Here is a 24,277-nt window from a genome sequence, read left to right as displayed (position 1 = left end):
TGGCACCTGCGCCAGCGCGCAGATCGATAGACTACGGGTCCTCCACAATGACCTCTGCCACCCGGGGGTCACCAGGTTCTTCCACCTCATCAAGGCCCGCAACCTGCCTTACTCTATTGAGGAGGTCAGGACCATGACCAGGAACTGCCAAGTCTGCGCTGAGTGCAAACCACACTTTTATAGACCAGACAGGGCCCACCTGATAAAAGCCACTCGCCCCTTCGAGCGCCTGAGCGTTGATTTTAAAGGGCCTCTCCCCTCCTCCGACCGCAATGTGTACTTCCTCAATATTATTGATGAGTACTCCCGTTTCCCGTTCGCCTTCCCCTGCCCGGACATGACCAGTGCCACGGTCATTAAATGTCTGAACAACCTCTTCACCCTGTTCGGCTTCCCCAGCTATATCCATAGCGACCGGGGCTCATCGTTTATGAGCGACGAACTCCGTCAGTACCTGCTAACTAGGGGTATTGCCACAAGCAGGACCACCAGTTACAACCCCCGGGGGAACGGACAGGTGGAAAGAGAAAATGCGACAGTTTGGAAGGCCGTCCTGCTAGCCTTAAAGTCTAGGGGCCTTCCAACCTCCCGCTGGCAGGATGTGCTCCCCGATGCGCTCCACTCTATTCGGTCACTGCTCTGCACTGCCACTAACGCCACCCCTCATGAGAAAATGTTTGTCTTCCCAAGGAAGTCCACATCAGGGACATCGCTACCGCCATGGCTGACGTCCCCAGGGCAGGTCCTACTGAGAAGACACGTGAGGACCCATAAAACGGACCCCCTGGTCGAGAGGGTCGACCTCCTCCACGCCAACCCCCAGTATGCTTACATCGCATACCCGGACGGGCGGGAGGACAGTGTCGCCATAAGAGACCTTGCACCCTCGGGGACCACAGTAACCCACTACCACCCCCCCCCCCCCCACGATCCGATATCCAGCCCCAGCAGACGGCAGGCCTGGGCCCCGCGACCCGCTCGACATCTACGAGGTCGACACGCCTGTGCCACAGCCTACGCTGGACTCGACGCCGGAAGCTTCACTACCCCTGCCGTCGCCACGCCGATCACAGCGGCAGACAAGACCTCCGGAGAGACTCCAATACACTAACTTTTAATACACTTCACCCCGCCGGACTCAATTTTAAACAAGGGGTGAATGTGGTAAACCACTGTTTGTATTCCTGTTTGTCCTGTTTGTATTCCACTGTGTACATGCCTGGACATGCCTCGGCTGACTCCTCCCACAGGTCCTAGTATAAAGGTGACTGCTCCCCAGCCCTTGTATCCTGGACCGGTCGACCACGCGAGGCAGACCTCCATTCTGTTGTTAATAAAAGCCTTTAGTTACTCTTCTAACTCTCAGTCTTTTATGAGTAATTGATAGCGCATCAGACCCAATCTCTCCTCATACGTCATTCCTGCCATCCCAGGTATCAGCCTGGTGAATCTTCGCTGCACTCCTTCCAAGGCAAGAACATCCTTCCTCAGATAAGGCGACCAAAACTGCACACAATACTCAAGGTGCGGTCTCACCAAGGCCCTGTACAACTGCAGCAAGACATCCTTGCTCCTGTACTGTAACACGCTTGTGACTTTTTTTGTCGGTCATGTGGTCCTGTGCCCACTTGTTTCCTCGTCCTTACCCCAATCCACTGGTGCTGTTCTCCAATGCGGCCTTCAAACCTTCAGTGGCAAAGTTACGAGGGTGATCTAGAACGTAAGAAGCGGGAGCGAGGGCAGGCTGTATGGCGCACCGAGCCCGCTCCGCGCCAGAACAACAACTGCTCTGACAACAGAGGAACGTTTTTGCTTACAGGGATTGACAGGGTAGATGCTGAGAGGTTGTTCCCCCTGGCTGGAGTGTCTAGAACCAGGGGTCACAGTCTCAGGATAAGGGGTCGGCCATTTAGGACTGAGATGAGGAGGAATTTCTTCACAGAGGATTGTGAATCTTTGGAATTCTCTGCCCCAGAGAGCTCTGGATGCTTAGTCGTTGAGTATATTCAAGGCTGCGATCGATAGATTTTTGGACTCTAGGGGAATCAAGGGATATGGAGATCGGCCGGGAAAGTGGAGTTGAGGTCGAAGATCAGCCGTGATCTTATTGAATGGCGGAGCAGACTCGAGGGGCCGTGTGGCCGACTCCTGCTCTCTCTTACTTATGTTCTTGTGGAATTGTAGGCCGTATTTGGCGTACATCAAGTAGCTTTCCTCAGCGAGGAGTTTCTTTTGCCAAACACTTGGTTGTGTGATTTATTAAAAATGTCCTGAGGGTTTATAGCTATGCATGTTTCCCCCCCCCAACCCCCCGGAGTACGGCACACCTGTTAACACGCCAAAGGTTGTTGAGGACCCTTCTGGGATTTTGGACACCAACCAGAACCTGGATATGTCAGATTGCTGGTCCGAGCTCCCCCAGAGTCCAGCTCCACTCCCAGTGTCCGAGCTCCCCCAGAGTCCAGCTCCACTCCCAGTGTCCGAGCTCCCCCAGAGTCCAGCTCCACCCCCAGAGTCCAGCTCCACTCCCAGTGTTACAGAGCTCCCCCAGAGTCCAGCTCCACTCCCAGTGTCCGAGCTCCCCCAGAGTCCAGCTCCACTCCCAGTGTCCGAGCTCCCCCAGAGTCCAGCTCCACCCCCAGAGTCCAGCTCCACTCCCAGTGTTACAGAGCTCCCCCAGAGTCCAGCTCCACTCCCAGTGTCCGAGCTCCCCCAGAGTCCAGCTCCACTCCCAGTGTCCGAGCTCCCCCAGAGTCCAGCTCCACTCCCAGTGTCCGAGCTCCCCCAGAGTCCAGCTCCACTCCCAGTGTCCGAGCTCCCCCAGTGTCCGAGCTCCACTCCCAGTGTTACAGGGACTGTGTATGGCTGTGTGGGACCACACACTTAATACATGCTCGGTGCAATTTTCCTCATTTTTACCAGAAGCCACTTTTTTTTTTAATTTTACCTGTGCGCATTAAAGACCTGTCCTCTCCCCATAGACTGCACAGCACAGAAACTGGCCATTGGGCCCAACTGCTCCGTGCCGGTGTTTCTGCTCCACACAAGCCTCCCCCCACCCCTCTCCATCTCACCCCATCACCATATCCTTCTATTCCTTTCTCCCTCGTGTGTTTATCTAACTTCCCCTTCAATGTATCTGTGCCGTTCACCTCAACCACATTCTCACCACTCTCTGGGTAAAGAGGTTTCTCCTGAATGCCCGATTGGATTGGATTTATTAGTGACTATCTTAGATTTATAGCCCCTAGTATTTGTCTCGCTGGATAAACACATGAGGGAGAAGGGAATAGAAGGATATGCTGATGGGGTGAGATGAAGAGGGGTGGGAGGAGGCTGGTGTGGAGCATAAACACCGGCACGGACCAGTTGGGCCGAATGGGCTGTTTCTGTGTAACTTTTTTTTCTACTGTTTGTTAGAATTCATGGGGTGGGGAGGAGGAGGGGGGCTTGAGGGGCAAAGAAAGCGGGGGTCAGGGGTGACCAGTTACGGCATCTGACGAGCCCCCAAATATTCAGATGGAGTCAAAATGTTGAAATCTGCCGCGTGCCGAACCGTTAGCCCCGCGGCCGATCATCATTACAACCTCCGCAGGAGGGTCAGTTCAGCACCTGTGGTCCCACTTACCGAACGCTGAAATGCCGTCTCGTTTTAATGGCCGCCTTTGCCCCGCTCCAGGGTCCAAAATGTTGTGGCGATTGGCGATGGGTTCCCTAATGATAAAAGAAAAGAGTTTGCATTTTTCTAGCGCCTCTCGCGCCCTCGGGGCGTGGGAAACGCAGCAGCCGATTTGCGCACGGCGCGATCCCGCAAGCAGCAATGTGATGGTGACCGATAATGTGCCTTTTAGGTGTTGGGTTGAGGTTCTAAATATTGGCCTGGACTTTGGAACTAAAAGGAAGTGGGGGGTTACGGAGGGAGAAACTACAATTGCCAGAAAAGCCAGTCTACATCTGAAAAGAGAATAAAGCGATTTAACATGCAGATTCTTTGTCGGTGTCCTTTCGGATGCTCACAGGCTGGACCTGCAGTGTACTTCCAGGGCTTTCTGTCTTTATATTCTAACACAGGGTTGAGTTTATTCATTATGCGCTCTTTGCCACTAGAGGTTGCAAGCAAGCTGTGTATAAAATCAAAACTCTGGCGATCTCGAGTGGCAAAGCATTGATTCAGGTCTTATGTCCAGTGGCCCGTTGGGGAGTTTCTCGGTGCCGATAACTCTCTCTGCGAGGCAGGGACCGGAACTAAAATGCGATCCCAGACCTTTATTTATTTTATTTTTTAATCCTTGTTCTCGGTGTAGTTGTCAAATGAAAACGTGAATTTGGAAGCAGAGGTTGTACACGATGGGCCGAATGGCCTCCTTCTGTGCCGTAAGCTTCTATCAGTGTGAAATATTGAGTTGAGTTTTGTTCGTGGCGATTGGACATTACTGAAGCTTCGCAGTAACTTCTGTAAATATAATAAAACTATTGGAAACCATCACGCAAAGAACTGACATGGGAACACCACTGAAATGTCTCCTCTGTGTTACAAACTTATGAAATTGACGGGCAGGAAAAGACCTGCTGGTCCTTGAAGCCTGCCCCACACCATGACAGTCGGAGCATTGACACCATCCAGGACAAAGCAGCCCGCTTGAACGACACCCCGTCCACCACCTTAAACATTCACTCCCTCCACCACCAGCGTACCGTGGCTGCAGTGTGTACCATCTACAAGATGCACTGCAGCAACCCGCCAAGTCTTCTTTGACAGCACCTCCCAAACCTGCGACCTCTTCCACCTAGAAGGCAGCAGGCGCGCGGGAACACCACCACCTCCAAGTCACCCCCGAGTCTCTCACCATCCTGACTTGGAAGTATAGCGTCATTCTTTCATTGTCGCTGGGTCAAAATCCTGGAACTCCCTCCCTAACAGCACTGTGGGAGCACCTTCACCACACGGACTGCAGCGGTTCAAGAAGGCGGCTCACCACCACCTTCTCGAGGGTAACTAGGGATGGGCAATAAATGCTGGCCTTGTCAGCAACGCCTAGATCCCAGGAATTTTTTTTTAAACCCCGCACTTCTTCCCTGCCGCATCTCCCCACCGCCCGCGCGCCCCCCACGCATGTAAGCAAAAAAAAAACAGGGTCAACAAGGGGCAAAATGTACTCTGGCAAATTTCCTCCCCGACCCACCTCGGGCGATTGAAATCAGTTGAGGAGATCGCACAGAGACCGCGTGTTATCTACCAAGGCACTTGCCTCCGATATGATGCAATCTGTGCCCCGGTCAGGAACCAGGTCCATCTCCCTCCTGAAGGCGATGCAGAGTCTCGGCACCCGCCACACCAGCCAGCATAACACTGTGGAGGCTGAGTTTGATGGTCTCATTTGTCAAAGTTAGAATGGGCCACAAGCCCTAAAGCCCTCAATACATGTCTACTATTACTATATCTCTTTAATGGACATTGTGCTTTTATTTGTTTTCTTTCCAAAGAAGTTGTTCGTCTACATTTTTGTTGCATGAGGAAAGTGACTTCATGTTTGTGTTGCCATTGTTAAAGTGACCTCATGTGAATTGTATTAGTCATCTTTTTTAAGAGGACGGTATTTGTCTAGATCACAGCTTGCAATTATCAGCACAAGAATATTCATAGCAGATGTTAGCAGCGCAACAGACTCCCAAACAGATTAGTGGCAACTGCACAAAAAGGCGTTCTACTTTTTCAAACTGGAGGGGATAACTTTCCTTTTTTTTCCCCTCCTGCTCAAACTTTTTTTTTGAGCGCAGTCGGCAAGGTTCCGCAATTCGGCGTTGCAGTGCCTCACTTCGCGTCAGTAAAAAGTCAGGAAAGGTTCTCTTCCTGATCCACGTTTGAGTACAGGAGCAAGGATGTCTTGCTGCAGTTGTACAGGGCCTTGGTGAGACCACACCTTGAGTATTGTGTGCAGTTTTGGTCACCTTATCTGAGGAAGGATGTTCTTGCCATGGAGGGAGTGCAGCGAAGATTCACCAGGCTGATACCTGGGATGGCAGGAATGACGTATGAGGAGAGATTGGGTCATTAGGCTTATATTCGCGAGAGTTTAGAAGAATGAGAGGGGATCTCATTGAAACTTATAAAATTCTAACAGGACTAGACAGACTAGATGCAGGAAGGATGTTCCCGATGGCGGGGGAGTCCAGAACCAGGGGTCACAGTCTAAGGATAAGGGGTAAGCCATTTAGGACAGAGATGAGGAGGAATTTCTTCACCCAGAGAGTGGTGAACCTGTGGAATTCTCTACCACACAGGGCAGTTGAGGCCAATTCATTAAATATATTCAAGAAGGAGTTAGATATATTTCTTAAGGCTAAAGTGATAGGGGATTCAATTGTAAGGGGGATAGATAGGAGTTTCTGTGGCCGAGACCGAGACTCCAAGATGGTATGTTGCCTCCCTGGTGCAAGGGTCAAGGATGTCTCGGAGCGGGTGCAGAGCATTCTGAAGGGGGAGGGGGATCAGCCAGTTGTCGTGGTACATGTAGGTACCAACGATGTAGGTAAAAAGAGGGAGGAGGTCCTACAAGCTGAATTTAGGGAGTTAGGAGCTAAATTGAAAAGTAGGACCTCAAAGGTAGTAATCTCTGGATTGCTACCAGTGCCACGAGCTAATAAGTTTAGAGAGAATAAGATAGATAAGCTAAATACGTGGCTTGAGCAGTGGTGCAAGGGAGAGGGATTTAAATTCTTGAGGCATTGGAACCAGTTCTTGGGGAGGAGTGACCTGTACCAAGGGGACGGTCTACACCTGAACTGTGAGGGAGCCGATGTCCTCGGGGTAATATTTTCTAGGGCGGTTCGGGAGGATTTAAACTAATTTGGCAGGGGGATGGGAACCTAGGTAGTGGAAAAGAGGGAAGTCATATGAAGTCAGAAATAGATGGTAGAAAGGTGAGAAGCAATAAGCAAAGGAGAGAAACACAAAGGGCCAAACTAATTCATAATGAGAGTGTGAAAAAAGCAAGCCTGAAGGCTTTGTATCTTAATGCTAGAAGCATTAGGAACAAGGTGGATGAATTAGTTGTGGAAATAGAGGTAAACAAGTATGATTTGATTGGGATTACAGAAACGTGGCTGCAGGGTGGGCAAGGCTGGGAACTTAACATCCAGGGATATACAATATTTAGGAAGGATCGGCAAAAAGGTAGGGGAGGTGGGGTAGCATTGCTGGTAAAGGAGGGGATTAATGCAATGGAAAGGAAGGATATTAACTCAGATGAAACGGAATCTGTATGGGTAGAAATGAGAAATAGCAAGGGGAGGAAAACGTTAGTGGGTGTGATATATAGGCCTCCAAATAGTAATATGGAGGTGAGGGAAGGCATAAAAAGGGAAATTAGAGAAGCGTGCGATAAGAGCACAGCTGTCATCATGGGTGACTTTAATTTACATATTGATTGGACTACCCAAATTAGTAAAAATTCTGAGGAGGAGGAATTCCTGGAATGTTTTCGGGACGGTTATCTGGACCAATATGTCGAGGAGCCGACTCGAGATCAGGCCATTTTAGACTGGGTATTGTGCAATGAGAAGGGACTTATCAGCAATCTTCTTGTACGAGGCCCCTTGGGTCAGAGCGATCATAATATGATCGAGCTCTCAGTCGAGATGGAGAGTGAGGAAATTGAATCAGAGTCTAAGGTCCAGAACTTAAATAAAGGGAATTACGAGGGTATGAGACGGGAATTGGGTAAGATTGATTGGGTGGTGTTTCTGGGGGGATTGACAGTGGATAGACAATGGCAAGCATTCAAAGATAGAATGGAAGAATTCCAGAACATGTTTATACCGGTTTGGCATAAAAATAAACCTAAAAAGGTGACTCAACCGTGGATAACGAGGGAAATTAGGGACAGCATAAAATCAAAAAAAAGGGCATATCAACTGGCAAAAAAAAGCACCAGACCGGAAGATTGGGGGCAGTACAGGATACAGCAAAAGAGGACAAAGGGATTAATCAGGAAGGGGAAAATAGAATACGAAAGTAAACTTGCAGCAAACATAAAGACAGACTGCAAAAGCTTTTATCGGTATATCAGGAGGAAAAGACTGGTAAAATCCCAAGTCGGTCCCTTGCAGTCCGATTCGGGAGAATATATAATGGAGAATAAGGAAATGGCAGACCAATTAAACTCATACTTTGGTTCTGTATTCACAAAGGAGGACACAAATAACCTCCCAGGAATATCGACAAACATAGGGACTAATGAGAGGGAGGAGCTGACAGAAATTAGTATCTCTAGGGATATGGTGTTGGGTAAGTTGAGGGGACTGAAGGCCGACAAATCCCCGGGGCCTGATAAACTACATCCTAGGGTACTTAAGGAGGTGGCCCTGGAGATAGCAGATGCTCTAAGGATCATCTTCCGGAACTCCATTGACTCGAGAACAGTACCCGTGGATTGGAGGGTAGCTAATGTTACCCCAATATTTAAAAAGGGGGGTAGAGAGAAAGCAGGGAATTATAGACCAGTAAGCCTTACATCGGTTGTGGGCAAAATGCTAGAGTCCATTATTAAGGATAAAATAGCGGAGCACTTGACAAATGGGGAAAGGATCGGACAGAGTCAACATGGATTTACAAAGGGTAAATCGTGTTTGACTAATCTGCTGGAATTTTTTGAGAAAGTAACTGGTAAAATAGATGGGGGAGAGCCAGTGGATGTGGTGTACCTTGACTTCCAGAAAGCCTTCGATAAGGTTCCACACAAAAGATTATCATGCAAAATTAAGGCTCATGGAATTGGGGGCAAAGTATTAACGTGGATAGAGAACTGGCTGGCAGATAGAAAACAGAGAGTTGGAATAAACGGCTCGTTTTCGGAGTGGCAGGCAGTGACCAGCGGGGTGCCGCAAGGATCTGTCCTGGGACCCCAGCTGTTCACAATATATATAAATGATCTGGATCAGGGAATTGGATGCAATATTTCCAAATTCGCTGACGACACTAAACTAGGAGGAGGGGTGGGCTCTGATGAGGATGTCAGGAGGCTACAGTGCGATTTGGACAGGTTGGGGGAATGGGCGGATACGTGGCAGATGCACTATAATGTGGATAAATGCGAGGTTATCCACTTTGGGGGTAAAAACAGGAGGGTAGATTATTATCTAAATGGCAATAGATTGGGAGATGGGGAAGTGCAGAGGGACCTGGGTGTTCTTGTGCACCAGTCACTGAAGGAGAGCATGCAGGTGCAACAGGCGATTAAGAGGGCAAATGGTATGTTGGCCTTCATATCAAGGGGGTTCGAGTATAGGAATAGGGATACCTTACTACAGCTGTACAAGGTGCTGGTGAGACCGCATCTGGAGTATTGTGTACAGTTTTGGTCGCCCCATCTGCGGAAGGATGTTCTTGCCATGGAAAGAGTGCAACGGCGATTCACCAGGCTGATACCTGGAATGGCGGGAATGACCTACGAAGAGAGATTAAATAGTTTGGGCTTGTACTCACTGGAGTTTAGAAGATTGAGAGGGGATCTCATCGAAACATATAAAATTATGGCAGGCCTGGACAGGCTGAATTCAGAGAGAATGTTTCCAATGGCCGGGGAGCACAGAACCAGGGGCCACAGTCTAAAAATAGCGGGCAAATCATTTAAAACAGAGATGAGGAAGAATTTCTTCACTCAAAGAGTGGTGAGCCTGTGGAATTCCCTGCCACAGAGGGCTGTGAAGGCTAATTCAATAAATATTTTCAAGAGAGAATTGGATATATTTCTGAAGGCTAAGGGGATTAAGGGTTACGGAGAAAAGGCGGGGACGGGGTACTGAACTGGTAAGATCAGCTATGATCTCAGACGAAGATCAGCCATGATCTCATTGAATGGCGGAGCGGGCTCGAGGGGCCGAATGGCCTACTCCTGCTCCTATCTGCTATGTTTCTCTGTTTCCATCCTCCAGGTTGTGTGGCGTTCTGTGTAGTAGGCTTAAGAAAACTCATCCTGCTGTGGCGCACATGTAACCCCCAGTTCTTGAAAGCTGACTATTTTTGGATCGGGAGTCGGGTGTTCAAAAGGCTTCAGTTGTCGGGTTGCTAAAGCTTTAATTAATGGTAAGCACTCACTGGCTATTCTCATTCTAGTCCGGTGCCTGCTTAACTTTTTAACTTATCGTCAGGAGGCCACAGACTGCTTGGGTAATAAGTGTCTAAATGGTGTAGAGGAGCAAAGGGGACTATGGGTACAGATACACAAATCACCGATAGCGACGCAGGTTAATAAGGCCATTGCAAACCATTTCTAGGGGGATAGAATTGAAAAGCAGAGAAGTCGTGTTAAACTTGTATCGAACCTTGGTTAGGCCACACTCGGAGCACTGCGCGCAGTTCTGGTCTCCATATTATAAAAAAGGGTATACAGTGCACTGGAGAGGGTGCAAAAAAGCATCACAAGGATGATACCAGAACTGAGAGGTTATAACTATCAGGAAATTTGAACATGGGATTTTTTTCTCTAGAAAAAGAGAAGGCTGAGGGGTGACCTGATCGAGGTATTTAAGATAATGAAGGGGTTCGATAGGGTAGAGGTAGAGAAGATGTTTCCACTTGTGGGGGAGACCAGAACTAGGGGCCGAAGGGCCTCTTTCTGTGCTGTAAAACTCTAATATAAGATAGTCACTAATAAATCCAATGGGGAATTCAGGAGAAACTTCTTTACCCAGAGAGTGGTGAGAATGTGGAACTCGCTACCACAGGGAGTGGTTGAGGCAAATAGCACAGATACATTTCAGGGGAAGCTAAATAAAGACATGAGGGAGAAAGGAATAGAAGGTTTCGCTGATGGGGTGAGATGAAGAGGGGTGGGAGGAGGCTGGTGTGGAGCATAAACACCGGCACAGACCAGTTGGGCCGAATGGCCTCTCTGTGCCGTATGTAACTCAATGATGTAACACACGTGCCGTTGGGAGAGACACTTCAGAGCCACCTACTGGCCGTAGCCTGCAATTACTCTCTCACAGTTGACATAGCAAAATTGAATGGGAAATATTGACCAAGCAATTTACAGTCTTAAATGTTTAACTTTAAACGATGACCATAAATCATGCCAACAGGAAGTAATGTTTATGGACAGGAAGTGCGCACCCTACCTTGGGAGTCAGTCGTGGCTCATTCAGTGGCACTCTCGTTTCCCCCCCCCCCCCCCCAGTCAGAGAGACCATGGGTCCAAGTCCCACTCCAGAAACGTGCGTACATAATAGAAACATAGAAGATAGGAGCAGGAGTAGGCCATTCAGCCCCTCGAGCCTGTTCTGCCATTTAATGAGATCATGGCTGATCATCCAAATTCAGTACCCTGTCCCTGCCTTCTCCCCATATCCCTTGATCCCTTTAGCCTTAAGAAATATATCTAACTCCTTCTTGAATATATTTAATGAATTGGCCTCAACTGCCTTCTGTGGTAGAGAATTCCACAGGTTCACCACTCTCTGGGTGAAGAAATTCCTCCTCATCTCTGTCCTAAATGGCCTACCCCTTATCCTTAGACTGTGAGCCCTGGTTCTGGACTCCCCGATCATCGGGAACATCCTTCCTGCATCTAGTCTGTCTAGTCCTGTTAGAATTTTATAAGTTTCAATGAGATCCCCTCTCATTCTTCTAAACTCTAGCAAATGTAAATCTAATCGACCCAATCTCTCCTCGTACGTCATTCCTGCCATCCCAGGTATCAGTCTGGTGAATCTTCTCTGCACTCCCTCCATGGTAAGAACATCCTTCCTCAGATAAGGCGACCAAAACTGCACACACTGCTCAAGGTGTGGTCTCACCAGGCCCTGTACAACTGCAGCAAGACATCCTTGCTCCTGTACTCAAATCCTCTTGCTACGAAGGCCAACATACCATTTGCCTTCTTAACCGCCTGCTGCACCTGCATGCTTACCTTCAGCGACTGGTGCACAAGGACACCCGGGTCTCGTGGCACTTCCCCTTCTCCCAATCTATTGCCGTTCAGATAATAATTTGTTTCATCTGGAAGATGGCACATTTGAAACAAAATCCCTTGGTATGTGGCTATGTTATTGGACAAGTAATTCAAAGGCCAGGACTGAAAATCCAGAGATAGAAACATAGAGCAGGAGTAGGCCATTCGGCCCTTCTCCGCCATTCAACGAGATCATGGCTGATCATCCAAACCCTAGCACCCGGTCCCTACACTGACAGCCATCCCACCCAAGCCCTATCCCCGTAACCCCACCTATTTAATCCCCCCTAACACTAAGGGCCAATTTTTATCATGGCCAATCAACCTAACCCGCACATCTTTGGACTGTGGGAGGAAACCGGAGCACCCGGAGAAAATCCACGCAAACACGGGGAGAATGTGCAAACTCCACACAGACAGTCACCCGAGGCCGGATTTGAACCCGGGTCCCTGGCGCTGTGAGGCAACAGTGCTAACCACTATGCCACCGTGCTGCCTTATCTTGATCTTGATTTCAAATCCCTCCAAGGCACCGTGAGAATCCGAGTTCAGTTTTTTTTTTAAAAGCTGAAAATAAAAACAACTGGTATCTGTCAACATGACCATGAAGCTGTCGAATTGTTATAAAAACGCAACTGGGTCACTGATGCCCTTTAGGGAAGGAAAAGCTGCCGTCCTTACCCGGTCTGGGCCTATATGTGACTCCAGTCCCACACCCAGGTGGTTGGCTGAACTGCCCTCTGAGGCCACTCAGACAGGACCATTGGGGATGGGCAGTAGATGCTGGCCTGGGCAGTAGATGCTGGCCTTGCCAGCGAAGCCCACATCCCGAGAATGGGAGCGGGGTGGCGGGGGGGAAGCTATTCGAACAAGAGCAGGGGAGTTCTCCCCGGTGTCCTGGTATTTATCCCTCAACCAACATCACTGAAACTAGTTCTCTAGTCATTTATCTCATTGCTGTTGGCGAGGCCTTTCCAGGTGTAAATTGGTTGCCACGGTTCCCTGCATTACCATGAAAGAAAGAAAGACTTGCATTTCTACAGCACCTTTCCCGACCAGCCAATTTGTGCACAGCAAGCTCCCACAAACAGCAATGTGGTAATGAGCAGGTAATCTGTTATTGTTATGTGGATTGAGGGATAGATATTGGCCAGGACACCGGGGATAACTCCTGATGTAAAAAGACTACTGAGAGCTTGGTTTGAGTATAAAACAAGGCTTTAATCAACTGTTTCACAACCATGAGTTCTAGTTACATCACTAGTTCCTGGTTACAGAAACATCCTGAGCAAGCTGGGCCCACGCCCGAGTATTTATACTCCTTGGACGGCGCCACCAGCTGGCCGCCCAGTGTTACTTCATGAGTCATGATCAGATTGATGACAACTCCCCTGCTCTTCTTCAAAATACTGGCCGTGGGATCTTTTACATCCACCTGAGCGGGCAGACGGGGCCTCTGTTTAACGTCTCCTCTGAAAGACGGCACCTCCGACGGTGCAGCGCTCCCTCAGCACTGCACTGGGAGTGTCGGCCCAGCTTGATGTGCTCAAGTCCCTGGAGTGGGGACTTGAACCCACAACCTTCTGACTCGGAGGCGAGTGTGCTACCCACTGAGCCACAGCTGACTTCAAAGATGCGGCTTTGGGACGTCCTGCGGTGATGAAAGGCGCTTATAAATGCAAATTACACCGAACTTACAGCCCAGAAACAGGCCATTCGGCCCAGCTGGAACGTGCCGGTGTTTATGCTCCACGCGAGCCTCCTCCCACACCTCTTCATCTCACCCTATCACCATATCCTTCTATTCCTTTCTCCCTCGTGTGTTTATCTAACCTACCCTTAAATGTATCTATACTATTCGCCTCAACCACTCCCTGTGGTAGCGAGTTCCACATTCTCACCACTCTCTGGGTAAAGAAGTTTCTCCTGAATTCCCTATTGGATTTATTAGTGACTATCTTATATTGATGGCCTCTAGCTCTGGTCTCCCCCACAAGTGGAAACGTCTTCTCTACCTCTACCCTATCGAACCCCTTCATAATCTCAAAGACCTCTCTCAGGTCACCCCTCAGCCTTCTAGTCCCAGCCTATTCAAACTTTCCTCATCGTTATAACCTGATAAAATTAGAAAAATTGGAGGTTCTTAGGATTTTTAATAATGGTTCGCCAGGATGATGCTAAGGACGGGAAATGGCGGTCATGAGAAGAGATGTGAGGAGCTGGGGCCATTTCCACCAGAGTAGACAATGCTTAGAGGAGAAGTAGGAGGTGTTTAAAATTAAGAAGGGTTATGATAGTGAATAGGAAAAGACTATTTTCTCGCGCTGGCGAGTCAGAGACGCGGGATCATTAATTTAAAATCTTCATTGGAATGCTCTGTCGAAGAGCTGGCACAGGCACAGTGGGGCAAATGGCCTCCTTCTGTACGTCTTAATATAGACTATTCCAACGCACTCCTGGCCAGCCTTCCAACCTCCATAAACTTCAGCTCATCCAACACTCGGCCGCACGTGTCCTAACTCACACCCAGTCCCGTTCACCCATCACCCCTGTGCTCACTGCCCTGTGTCCTAACTCGCACCCAGTCCCGTTCACCCATCACCCCCTGTGCTCACTGCCCCGTGTCCTAACTCGCACCCAGTCCCGTTCACCCATCACCCCCTGTGCTCACTGCCCCGTGTCCTAACTCACATCCAGTCCTGTTCACCCATCACCCCCTGTGCTCACTGCCCCGTGTCCTAACTCACACCCAGTCCCGTTCACCCATCACCCCCTGTGCTCACTGCCCCGTGTCCTAACTCGCACCCAGTCCCGTTCACCCATCACCCCCTGTGCTCACTGCCCCGTGTCCTAACTCGCACCCAGTCCCGTTCACCCATCACCCCCTGTGCTCACTGCCCCGTGTCCTAACTCACACCAAATCCCATTCGCCCATCACCCCTGTGCTCACTGCCCCGTGTCCTAACTCACACCCAGTCCCGTTAACCCATCACCCCCTGTGCTCACTGCCCCGTGTCCTAACTCGCACCAAATCCCATTCGCCCATCACCCCTGTGCTCACTGCCCCGTGTCCTAACTCACACCCAGTCCCGTTCACCCATCACCCCCTGTGCTCACTGCCCCGTGTCCCAACTCGCACCAAGTCCCATTCACCCATCACCCCCCTGTGCTCACTGCCCCATGTCCTAACTCACACCCAGTCCCGTTCACCCATCACCCCCTGTGCTCACTGCCTCGTGTCCCAACTCGCACCAAGCCCCGTTCACCCATCACCCCCTGTGCTCACTGCCCCGTGTCCTAACTCGCACCAAGTCCCGTTCACCCATCACCCCCTGTGCTCACTGCCCCGTGTTCTAACTCACACCCAGTCCCGTTCACCCATCACCCCCTGTGCTCACTGCCCCGTGTCATAACTCGCACCAAGCCCCGTTCACCCATCACCCCCTGTGCTCGCTGACCTACATTGGCTCTCGGTCCGGCAACACCTCGACTTTAAAATTCTAGGCTTTGTTTTCAAATCCCTCCATGGCCTCGCCCCTCCCCATCTCTGTAACTCCCTCCCACCCTACACCCCTCCCTATCACTGTAACCCCCACCCGCCCTACACCCCTCCTTATCACTGTAACCCCCACCCACCCTACACCCCTCCCTATCTCACTAACCCCCTCCTGCCCTACACCCCTCCTTATCACTGTAACCCCCACCCACCCTACACCCCTCCCTATCTCTCTAACCCCCTCCTGCCCTACACCCCTCCCTATCACCGTAACCCCCTCCCACCCTACACCCCTCCCCATCACTGTAATCTCCTCCGGCTCTCCTCCGAGATCTCTGCGCTCCTCTAATTCTGCCCTCTTGCCTATCCCCGATTTTAATCGCTCCACCATTGGTGGCCGTGCCTTCAGCTGCCTGGGTCCTAAGCTCTGGAATTCCCTCCCTAAACCTCTCCACCTCTCTCTCCTCCTTTTAAGACGCTCCTTCAAACCGACCTCTTCACCTGCCCCACTATCTCCTTATGTGGCTCGGTGTCAAATTTGGTTTTACAACATTCCTGTGAGCGCCTTGGGATGTTTTACTACATTAAAGGCGCTATGTAAATGCAAGTAGTAGATAAGGGACGGCATTAGGCTTATCAAAAAACACCTTCAGCTGCCGGAGGGGTGTATATTTTTCGCGAATTACGATTGACTTCGCAGTTTTAAAATTAAAGTGGTTGTAAATTTTTTTTTTAAGGTATTACAAGGTGGATTCAAGCAGAAGTCTTGCAGAAAACTTGAGCCACAAGACAGTTATTGAATATCCTGCATTACACGTAGTATTGAAGGTGAATTCTCCAGAGTACAGGTTACTCACTGATGGTAAGTCTTTTCAATTTTAAGAGCTGCTCATGAACGTGGTATTGTATGAAACTGAAAAACTTGTGTTTGATATGCAGTATAAACCAAAGGGTAGAGTTTTCAAGGGGGTGCAAGATCAGAGAGACCTGTGGGGGTGTGTACACAAATCTTTGAAGGTAGCAGGACAAGTCGAGAAGGCGGTTTATAAAGCACCACAAGATCCTAGGCTTTATAAACAGAGGCATCGAGTGCAAAAGCAAGGAAGTTATGCCAAACCTTTATAAATCACTGGTTAGGCCTCAGCTGGAGTCCTGTGCTGTGTCATTTTATGATTCTAAATACTTGAAAGGGAGAAAATTTGCGGGACAATGGGGAAAGAGCAGGGCGGGGTGGGAATAATTGGAGAGCTCTTTCAAAGAGCTGGCACAGGCAGGATGAGCTGAAAGGCCTCCTGTGCTGTGTCATTTTATGATTCTGAGCACCGTTTATATGCTGCACCCTTATATGTTGTACCTAAGATTCTACATAAGAACATAAGAAATAGGAGCAGGAGTAGGCCAATCGGCCCCTCGAGCCTGCTCCGCCATTCAATAAGATCATGGCTGATCTGATCCTAACCGCCAATCCACTATCACAGAACCATCTCCTGAATCTAACAGAATTAGACACACGAAATAGGAGCAGGATCAGGCTACACTGCCCCTGGGCCCACTCCGCTACCCACAGGGCCATGACCGATCCGAACCTAGACTCATGTCCAAATTCCTGCCCGCTCCCCGTAACCCTTAATTCCCTTTTACTTCTAGGAAACTGTCTATTTCTGTTTTAAATTTATGTAATGATGTAGCTTCTACAGCTTTTTGGGGCAGCATATTCCATGGACCTACCACCCTCTGAGTGAAGTAGTTCCTCCTCATCTCAGTTTTGAAAGAGCAGCCCCTTATTCTAAGACTATGCCCCCTAGTTCTAGTTTCACCCATCATCGGGAACATCCTCCCCGCATCCACCCGATCCAACCCCTTCACGATCTTATATGTTTCAATAAGATCGCCTCTCATTCTTCTGAACTCCAATGAGTAGAGTCCCAATCTACTCAACCTCTCCTCATATGTCCATCCCCTCATCCCTGGGATTAACCGAGTGAACCTTCTTTGTACTGACTCGAGAGCAAGTATGTCTTTTCTTAAGTATGGACACCAAAACTGTATGCAGTATTCCAGGTGCGGTCTCACCAATACCTTGTACAACTGAAGCAATACCTCCCTATTTTTATATTCTATCCCCCTAGCAATGAAAGCCAACATTCCATTGGCCTTCTTAACCACTTGCTGCACCTGCATACTAACCTTTTGAGTTTCGTGCACCAGGACCCCCAGATCCCTTTGTACTTCAGTACTTTCCAGTTTCTTGCCATTAAGATAATAACTTGCTCTACGATTTTTCCTGCCAAAGTGCATAACCTCACACTTTCCAGTATTGTATTCCATCTGCCAAATCTCTGCCCACTTACTTAGCCTGTCTATGTCCCCTTGCAGGTTTTTTATGTCCTCCTCACTCACTACTTTCCCTCCCATCTTAGTATCATCTGCAAACTTTGATATGTTACACTCGGTCCCCTCCTCCAAATCGTTAATATAGATTGTAAAGAGTTGGGGACCCAGCACTGACCCCTGTGGAACACCACTAGTTACTGATTGCCAGTCTGAGAATGAACCATTTATCCCAACTCTCTGCCTTCTGTTAGATAGCCAATCCTCTATCCATGCCAGAATATTACCCCCAATCCCGTGATTTTTTATCTTAAGCAATAATCTTTTGTGTGGCACCTTGTCAAATGCCTTTTGGAAGTCTAAATACACTACGTCCACTGGTTCCCCTTTATCCACCCTATATGTTACTTCCTCAAAGAACTCCAGCAAATTTGTCAAACATGACTTCCCCTTCATAAAACCATGCTGACTTTGTCCTATTAAATTATGATTATCCAAATGTCCTGTTACTGTCTCCTTAATAATGGACTCCAAAATTTTACCTACCACAGATGTTAGGCTAACCGGTCTATAGTTTCCAGCCTTCTGTCTACTGCCCTTTTTAAATAAGGGTGTTACATTAGCAGTTTTCCAGTCTGCCGGGACCTTTGCTGAGTCCAGGGAGTTTTGGAAAATTATTACCAATGCATCCACAATCCCTACCGCCACTTCCCTCAAGACCCTAGGATGTAAGCCATCAGGTCCAGGTGATTTATCCGCCTTGAGTCCCATTATTTTACCGAGTACCACTTCCTTAGTGATTTTGATCGTGTTTAGCTCCTCCCCCCCCCCCCCTATAGCCCCCTGTTTGTCCAGTGTTGGGATATTCTTAGTGTCTTCTACTGTAAAGACTGATACAAAATATTCATTCAGTGTTTTTGCCACCTCCATATTTCCCACCATTAATTTCCCGGTCTCATCCTCTAAGGGACCAACATTTACTTTAGCCACCCTTTTTCTTTTTATATAACTATAAAAACTCTTACTATCTGTTTTTATATTTTTTGCTAATTTACTTTCATAATCTATCTTCCCTTTCTTAATCAATCTTTTTGTTATTTTTTGCTGTCTTTTAAAGTTTTCCCAATCCTTTATGCTCCCACTAGATTTGGCTACCTTATATGCCCTTGTTTTTAGTCGAATACTATCCTTAATTTCTTTACTTAACCACGGATGGCTGTCTTTTCTTTTACACCCTTTTCTTCTCAGTGGAATATATATTTTTTGGAAGTTGTAAAATAACTCCTTAAATGTACACCACTGATCATGTATCGTCTTACCCTTTAATCTATTTTCCCAATCCACTCTACTCAATTCCGCTCTCATACCTTCATAGTCTCCTTTATTCAAGCTTAGCACGCTTGTTTGAGATCCAACCTTCTCACCCTCTAATTGAATATGGAATTCAACCATGTTATGGTCACTCATTCCAAGGGGATCCTTTACTAGGACATTTTTAATTAATCCTGTCTAGTTACACAGGACCAGATCTAAGGTTGCTTGCCCCCTGGTCGGTTCAGTTACATACTGCTCAAGAAACCCATCCCTAATACACTCAATGAACTCATCCTCAAGGCAGCCCTGCCCAATTTGATTTGTCCAATTAATATGATAGTTAAAATCCCCCATAATTATAGATATTCCCTTATTACAAGCCTCAACTATTTCCTGATTGATACTCCGTCCAACAGAGTTGCAACTGTTCGGAGGCCTATAGACTACGCCCACTAGTGTTTTTTTCCCCTTATTATTCCTTACCTCCACCCAAACTGTTTCATTATCCTGATCTTTTGACCCAATATCATTTCACTGTATTACAGTGATTCCTTCCTTTATTAACATAGTCACCCCACCTCCCCTTCCTTCCTGCCTGTCCTTCCTGATCGTTAAATAACCTGGTATGTTTCATTCCCAGGCATTGTCACCCTGCAGCCATGTTTCTGTAATGGCCACAAGATCATACCCATATGTAGTTATTTGTGCCATTAACTCGTCTATTTTGTTACGAATGCTACGTGCATTCAGATAGAGAACTTTCAAATATGTTTTGTGACACTTAGTTCCTGCTTTTGCCCTTTTTATTACTTCACCTTTTACTCCATACCTTCTGCCCCTTCCTGACATGCTCTGGTTTTTAATTTCCCCACTGCTACCTAAGTCTATGACCTTCTCTGTTGTCATTTTTATTATTTGCTCTCTAGGAACCTCCCCCCCACTAGTTAGTTTAAAGCCCTCTCTACAGCCCTAGTTATATGATCCGCCAGGACTCTAGTCCCAGCACTGGCCAAGTGAAGCCTGTCTATGAAATGTATTGTAGACTTAAAGCACTATCTGGGCACCACACTTTAGGAAGGATGACAAGGCCTTGGAGAGGGTGCGGAGGGGATTTACCAGCATGGTTCCAGGGATGAGAGAGACTTCAATTATGTGGAGAGACTGGAGAAGCTGGGATTGTTCCCCTTAGAACAGAGAAGGTTAAGAGGGAGATTTAATAGAGGTGTTCAAAAATCATGAAGGGTTTTGATCGAGTAAATAAGGAGAAACTGTTCCCAGTGGCAGACGGGTCGGTAACCAGAGGACAGATTGAAAGGAATTGGCAAAAGAACCAGAGGGGAGATGAGGAGAATGTTTTTACAGCGAGTTGTTGTGATCTGGAATGCGCTGCCTGAAAGGGCGGTGGAAGCAGATTCAATAGGAACTTTCAAAAGGGAATTGGAGAAATACTGGAAGGGAGAAAATTTGCGGGACAAGGGGAAAGAGCAGGGCGGGGTGGGAATAATTGGAGAGTTCTTTCAAAGAGCTGGCACAGGCACAATGGGCCGAATGGCCTCCTGTGCTGTGTCATTTTATGATTCTGAGCACCGTTTATATGCTGCACCCTTATATGTTGTATCTAAGATTCTAGGAAATGTATTGTAGACTTAAAGCACTATCTGACCCATCCTTACATTGTTTACGTGCCTTTCTCAAACAAGGACATTGCAAAGTGCCAATGAATTACTCCTGAAGCGCAGTCACTATTTTGCATGCAGCCAATTTGCAAGGTTTCAAGTTGACATGAAGTGACTATTTAATCTGTTTGGCTGGTGTCGGTTCAGAGTTGAATGTTTCCAGACATCAGCAGCAGTCCCTGCTCCTGCCATAGGAACTTCTACATCCAGCTGGACAGGCAGGCAATGCCTATGTTTTACATCTCACCTGAAAGAGACCATCTCCAACAATGCGGCACTCCGTCAGCACAACCTGTGCTCCTATTCAGCATCACGTACAGCACAGTGCCTTAGAATCATAGACCTTACAGCACAGAAGAAGGCCATTCAGCCCGTCGTGCCTAAGCCAGCCAATTTATTTTTTTTATTTGTTCCTGGGATGTGGGCGTCGCTGGCCAGGCCAGCATTTATTGCCCATCCCTAATTGCCCTCGAGAAGGTGGTGGTGAGCCGCCTTCTTGAACCGCTGCAGTCCGTGTGGTGAAGGTGCTCCCACAGTGCTGTTAGGGAGGAAGTTCCAGGATTTTGACCCAGCGACGATGAAGGATCGGCCGATATATTTCCAAGTCAGGATGGTGTGTGACTTGGAGGGGAACTTGGAGGTGGTGGTGTTCCCATGCGCCTGCTGCCCTTGTCCTTCTAGGTGGAAGAGGTCGCGGGTTTGGGAGGTGCTGCCGAAGAAGCCTTGGCGAGTTGCTGCAGTGCATCTTGAAGATGGTACACACTGCAGCCGCGGTACGCCGGTGGTGGAGGGAGTGAATGTTCAAGGTGGTGGATGGGGTGCCAATCCTACGGGCTGCTTTGACCTGGATGGTGTCGAGCTTCTCGAGTGCTGTTGGAGCTGCACTCATCCAGGCAAGTGGAGAGTATTCCATCACACTCCTGACTTGTGCCTTGTAGATGGTGCAATTTAGTCCCACACCCCAGCTTTTTCCCCAGAACCCTGCAAATTAGTCCTCTTCAAGTACATGTCCGATTGCCTTTTGACAGTTCCTATGGAATCTGCTACTTTTGAAGTGGTAGTCACTGTTGTAATGTGGGAAACGCAGCAGCCAATTTGCGCACAGCAAGCTCCCACAAACAGCAGTGTGATAATGACCGGATCATCTGTTTCTCAGTGATGTTGATTGAGGGATAAATATTGGACAGGACACCGGGGAGAACTCCCCCTGCTCTTCTTCGAAATAGTGGCTGTGGGATCTTTTACGTCCACCTGAGAGAACAGACGGGGCTTCGGTTTAACATCTCACCCGAAAGACGGCACCTCCAACAGTGCAGCACTCCCTCAATGCTGCACTGGAGTGTCAGCCTAGATTTTTGTGCGCAGGTCTCTTGACGTGAACCCACGACCTTCTGACTCGGGCGTGGAAGCTACCCACTGAGCCACGGCGCAATTTGGCTACATTACAACGGTGACTACACTTGGAAAAAGTACTTCATCATTGCCATAAAGCGCTTTGGGACATCCTGAGGCCGTGAAAGGCGCTATAGAAATGCAAGTTCTTTCTTTATTTCTTTGTGTGTTAAACCACTTTGGTGGTGATTTTATTTTTAATGATCATTTGAGGGTCATGCAAAGGAGCTGAGAATAATTTCAGTAGATTTTTATACCCCTATTTCAGCATCACGCAGGCATGCCCTCCCTCCCAGGCTAGACCAGGAAGACAGATTTGTTCTCTTGTTGCACCTTGTCACAGTCCTGTGCCATAATCCTCTGAAGCACGAGTGTGAATTTTCCATTTCTTGTGGTTGAGACTGACCCCATTATTCGTGGATTATGAGCTGTTTCACATTCTGGATTAGGGCTGAAGAGGTATTGGATTGATGGCGGCCAGATTCACTCCGCTTGAGACCTGTACTTTGAGCTTAACCTGAAACGCAGATTTGGGTCCCGGTGGATCGTGTTTGAATCCAAATGTCGCCCAGTCCCAACCTGGTTTAATGTAGTCTGTCATTGTATGTAAGCCACACTCTTGAGTGGGTAGATTTTAGTTTTTCTTGCTGTTATTTACACTGTAATGGGGTTTTTTTCCTTCCCTTCCCCCCCCCACAGATAACTCAACTGAAGACTCATCAGAGAGTGAAGAGGAAGAAGGGGAGATCAGGGACGATTCCTAAAGAGAGCGCAATCAGAACCTGTACCTTGAAGAAGACTGTTGGGTGGGACCATGTTTCAATGTTTACATATTGTGCGCTCTTGTCCACAGCGTGATATTTTAGACAAGTGTTATGTTTGTTTTTTAAACGATCTCTTAAATAAATTTGCTAACTGCGCAATCTTGTTTTCTTTCCCCCCCACCCCCACAAGTCTATATTTTCGCATCACCTCAATGATTAGCAGCCTGATACTTTCCTTATCTCGATTTTTTTTTTGGGGGTTGCCTTGAAAATGAGAATTGGTCGTATAAAAACGCATCGTATATCGATGGGGCAGTCTGCTTGGCACTGCGTAGGAGGAGGGCCTCTTGTCCGTTTTTTGAGGGAGAGATGACTTTGATCACATTTACTCAGAGTAGAGTCGGTGACCCTCTATATTGGCGAGGCCGTTGTTTGTACCGTGGGCTCCTTTTCTCTTGCTTCATAAGAGAATGACCATTATGAATTATCTTCACAGAACCGCTTTGGTATGTAATGCAACAAGAAGTTGCATTTATATAGCACCTTTAACGTAGTAAAACATCCCAAGGCGCTGCACAGGCGTGTTCTCAGACAAAATCTGTCACATGAGATATTGGGACAGGTGACCAAATCCTTGGTCAAAGAGGTAGGTTTTAAGGAGAGTCTTAAAGGAGGAGATCCTGCAAATCCATTGGCAGGATAGGCGCACCAACGTCAGTGTTCTCGCTCAGGCTAACATCCCCAGCATCGAAGCTCTGACCACGCTCAATCAGCTCCGATGGACAGGTCACATTGTCCGCATGCTTGATACGAGACTCCCAAAACAAGTGCTCTACTCGGAGCTCCGGCACGGCAAGAGAGCCCCAGGTGGGCAGAGGAAACGCTTCAAGGACATCCTCAAAGCCTCCTTGGAAAAAGTGTAACATCCCCACTGACACCTGGGAATCCCTGGCCCAAGACCGCACCGCCGGGAACAAGCGGAAGCCAAGCGCAGGCAGTGCAAGGAGCGCACGTCAACCCAAGCACCCCACCCACCCGCCCCTTCAACCACCGTCTGCCCCACCTGTGACCGAGACTGTAGGTCCCGCATTGGACTCATCAGTCACCTGAGAACTCATTTTTAATGTGGAAGCAAGTCATCCTCGGCTCCGAGGGACTGCCGAAGAAGAGAAAGGAGGAGGGGGAGGCAGAGAAGTTTAGGGAGGTCCAGGCAGCTGAAGGCACAGCCGCCAATGGTGGAGCAATTAAAACCAGGGATACTCGAGAGGCCAGAATTGGAGGAGTGCAGATCTCTCGGAGGGTTGTAGGGCTGGAGGAGGTTCCAGAGATAGAGGGCGAGGCCATGGAGGGATT

General features: G+C 48.4%; 1 protein-coding gene across 1 annotated transcript in view; it reads left to right on the top strand.

The window, feature by feature from the left end:
• znhit6 (zinc finger HIT-type containing 6) overlaps positions 1 to 23,083 on the top strand; it is a 97,260-nt gene extending 74,177 nt beyond the window's left edge. Inside the window, exons 9-10 of the mRNA XM_085983548.1 lie at positions 16,185 to 16,309; positions 22,860 to 23,083. Coding sequence (XP_085839674.1) covers positions 16,185 to 16,309; positions 22,860 to 22,924 — 190 coding nt within the window. The 3' untranslated portion in view covers positions 22,925 to 23,083. The remainder of the gene's footprint in view (positions 1 to 16,184; positions 16,310 to 22,859) is intronic.
• Positions 23,084 to 24,277: the final 1,194 nt, after the last annotated feature.

The sequence above is a fragment of the Somniosus microcephalus genome, chromosome 3, assembly GCF_052327205.1.
Source record: "Somniosus microcephalus isolate GS21.2 chromosome 3, FLI_Smic_1.0, whole genome shotgun sequence".
Classification (NCBI taxonomy): domain Eukaryota; kingdom Metazoa; phylum Chordata; class Chondrichthyes; order Squaliformes; family Somniosidae; genus Somniosus; species Somniosus microcephalus.
The sequence above is the reverse complement of the archived record's forward strand: the minus strand, read 5'-3'. Positions and strand labels throughout refer to the sequence as shown.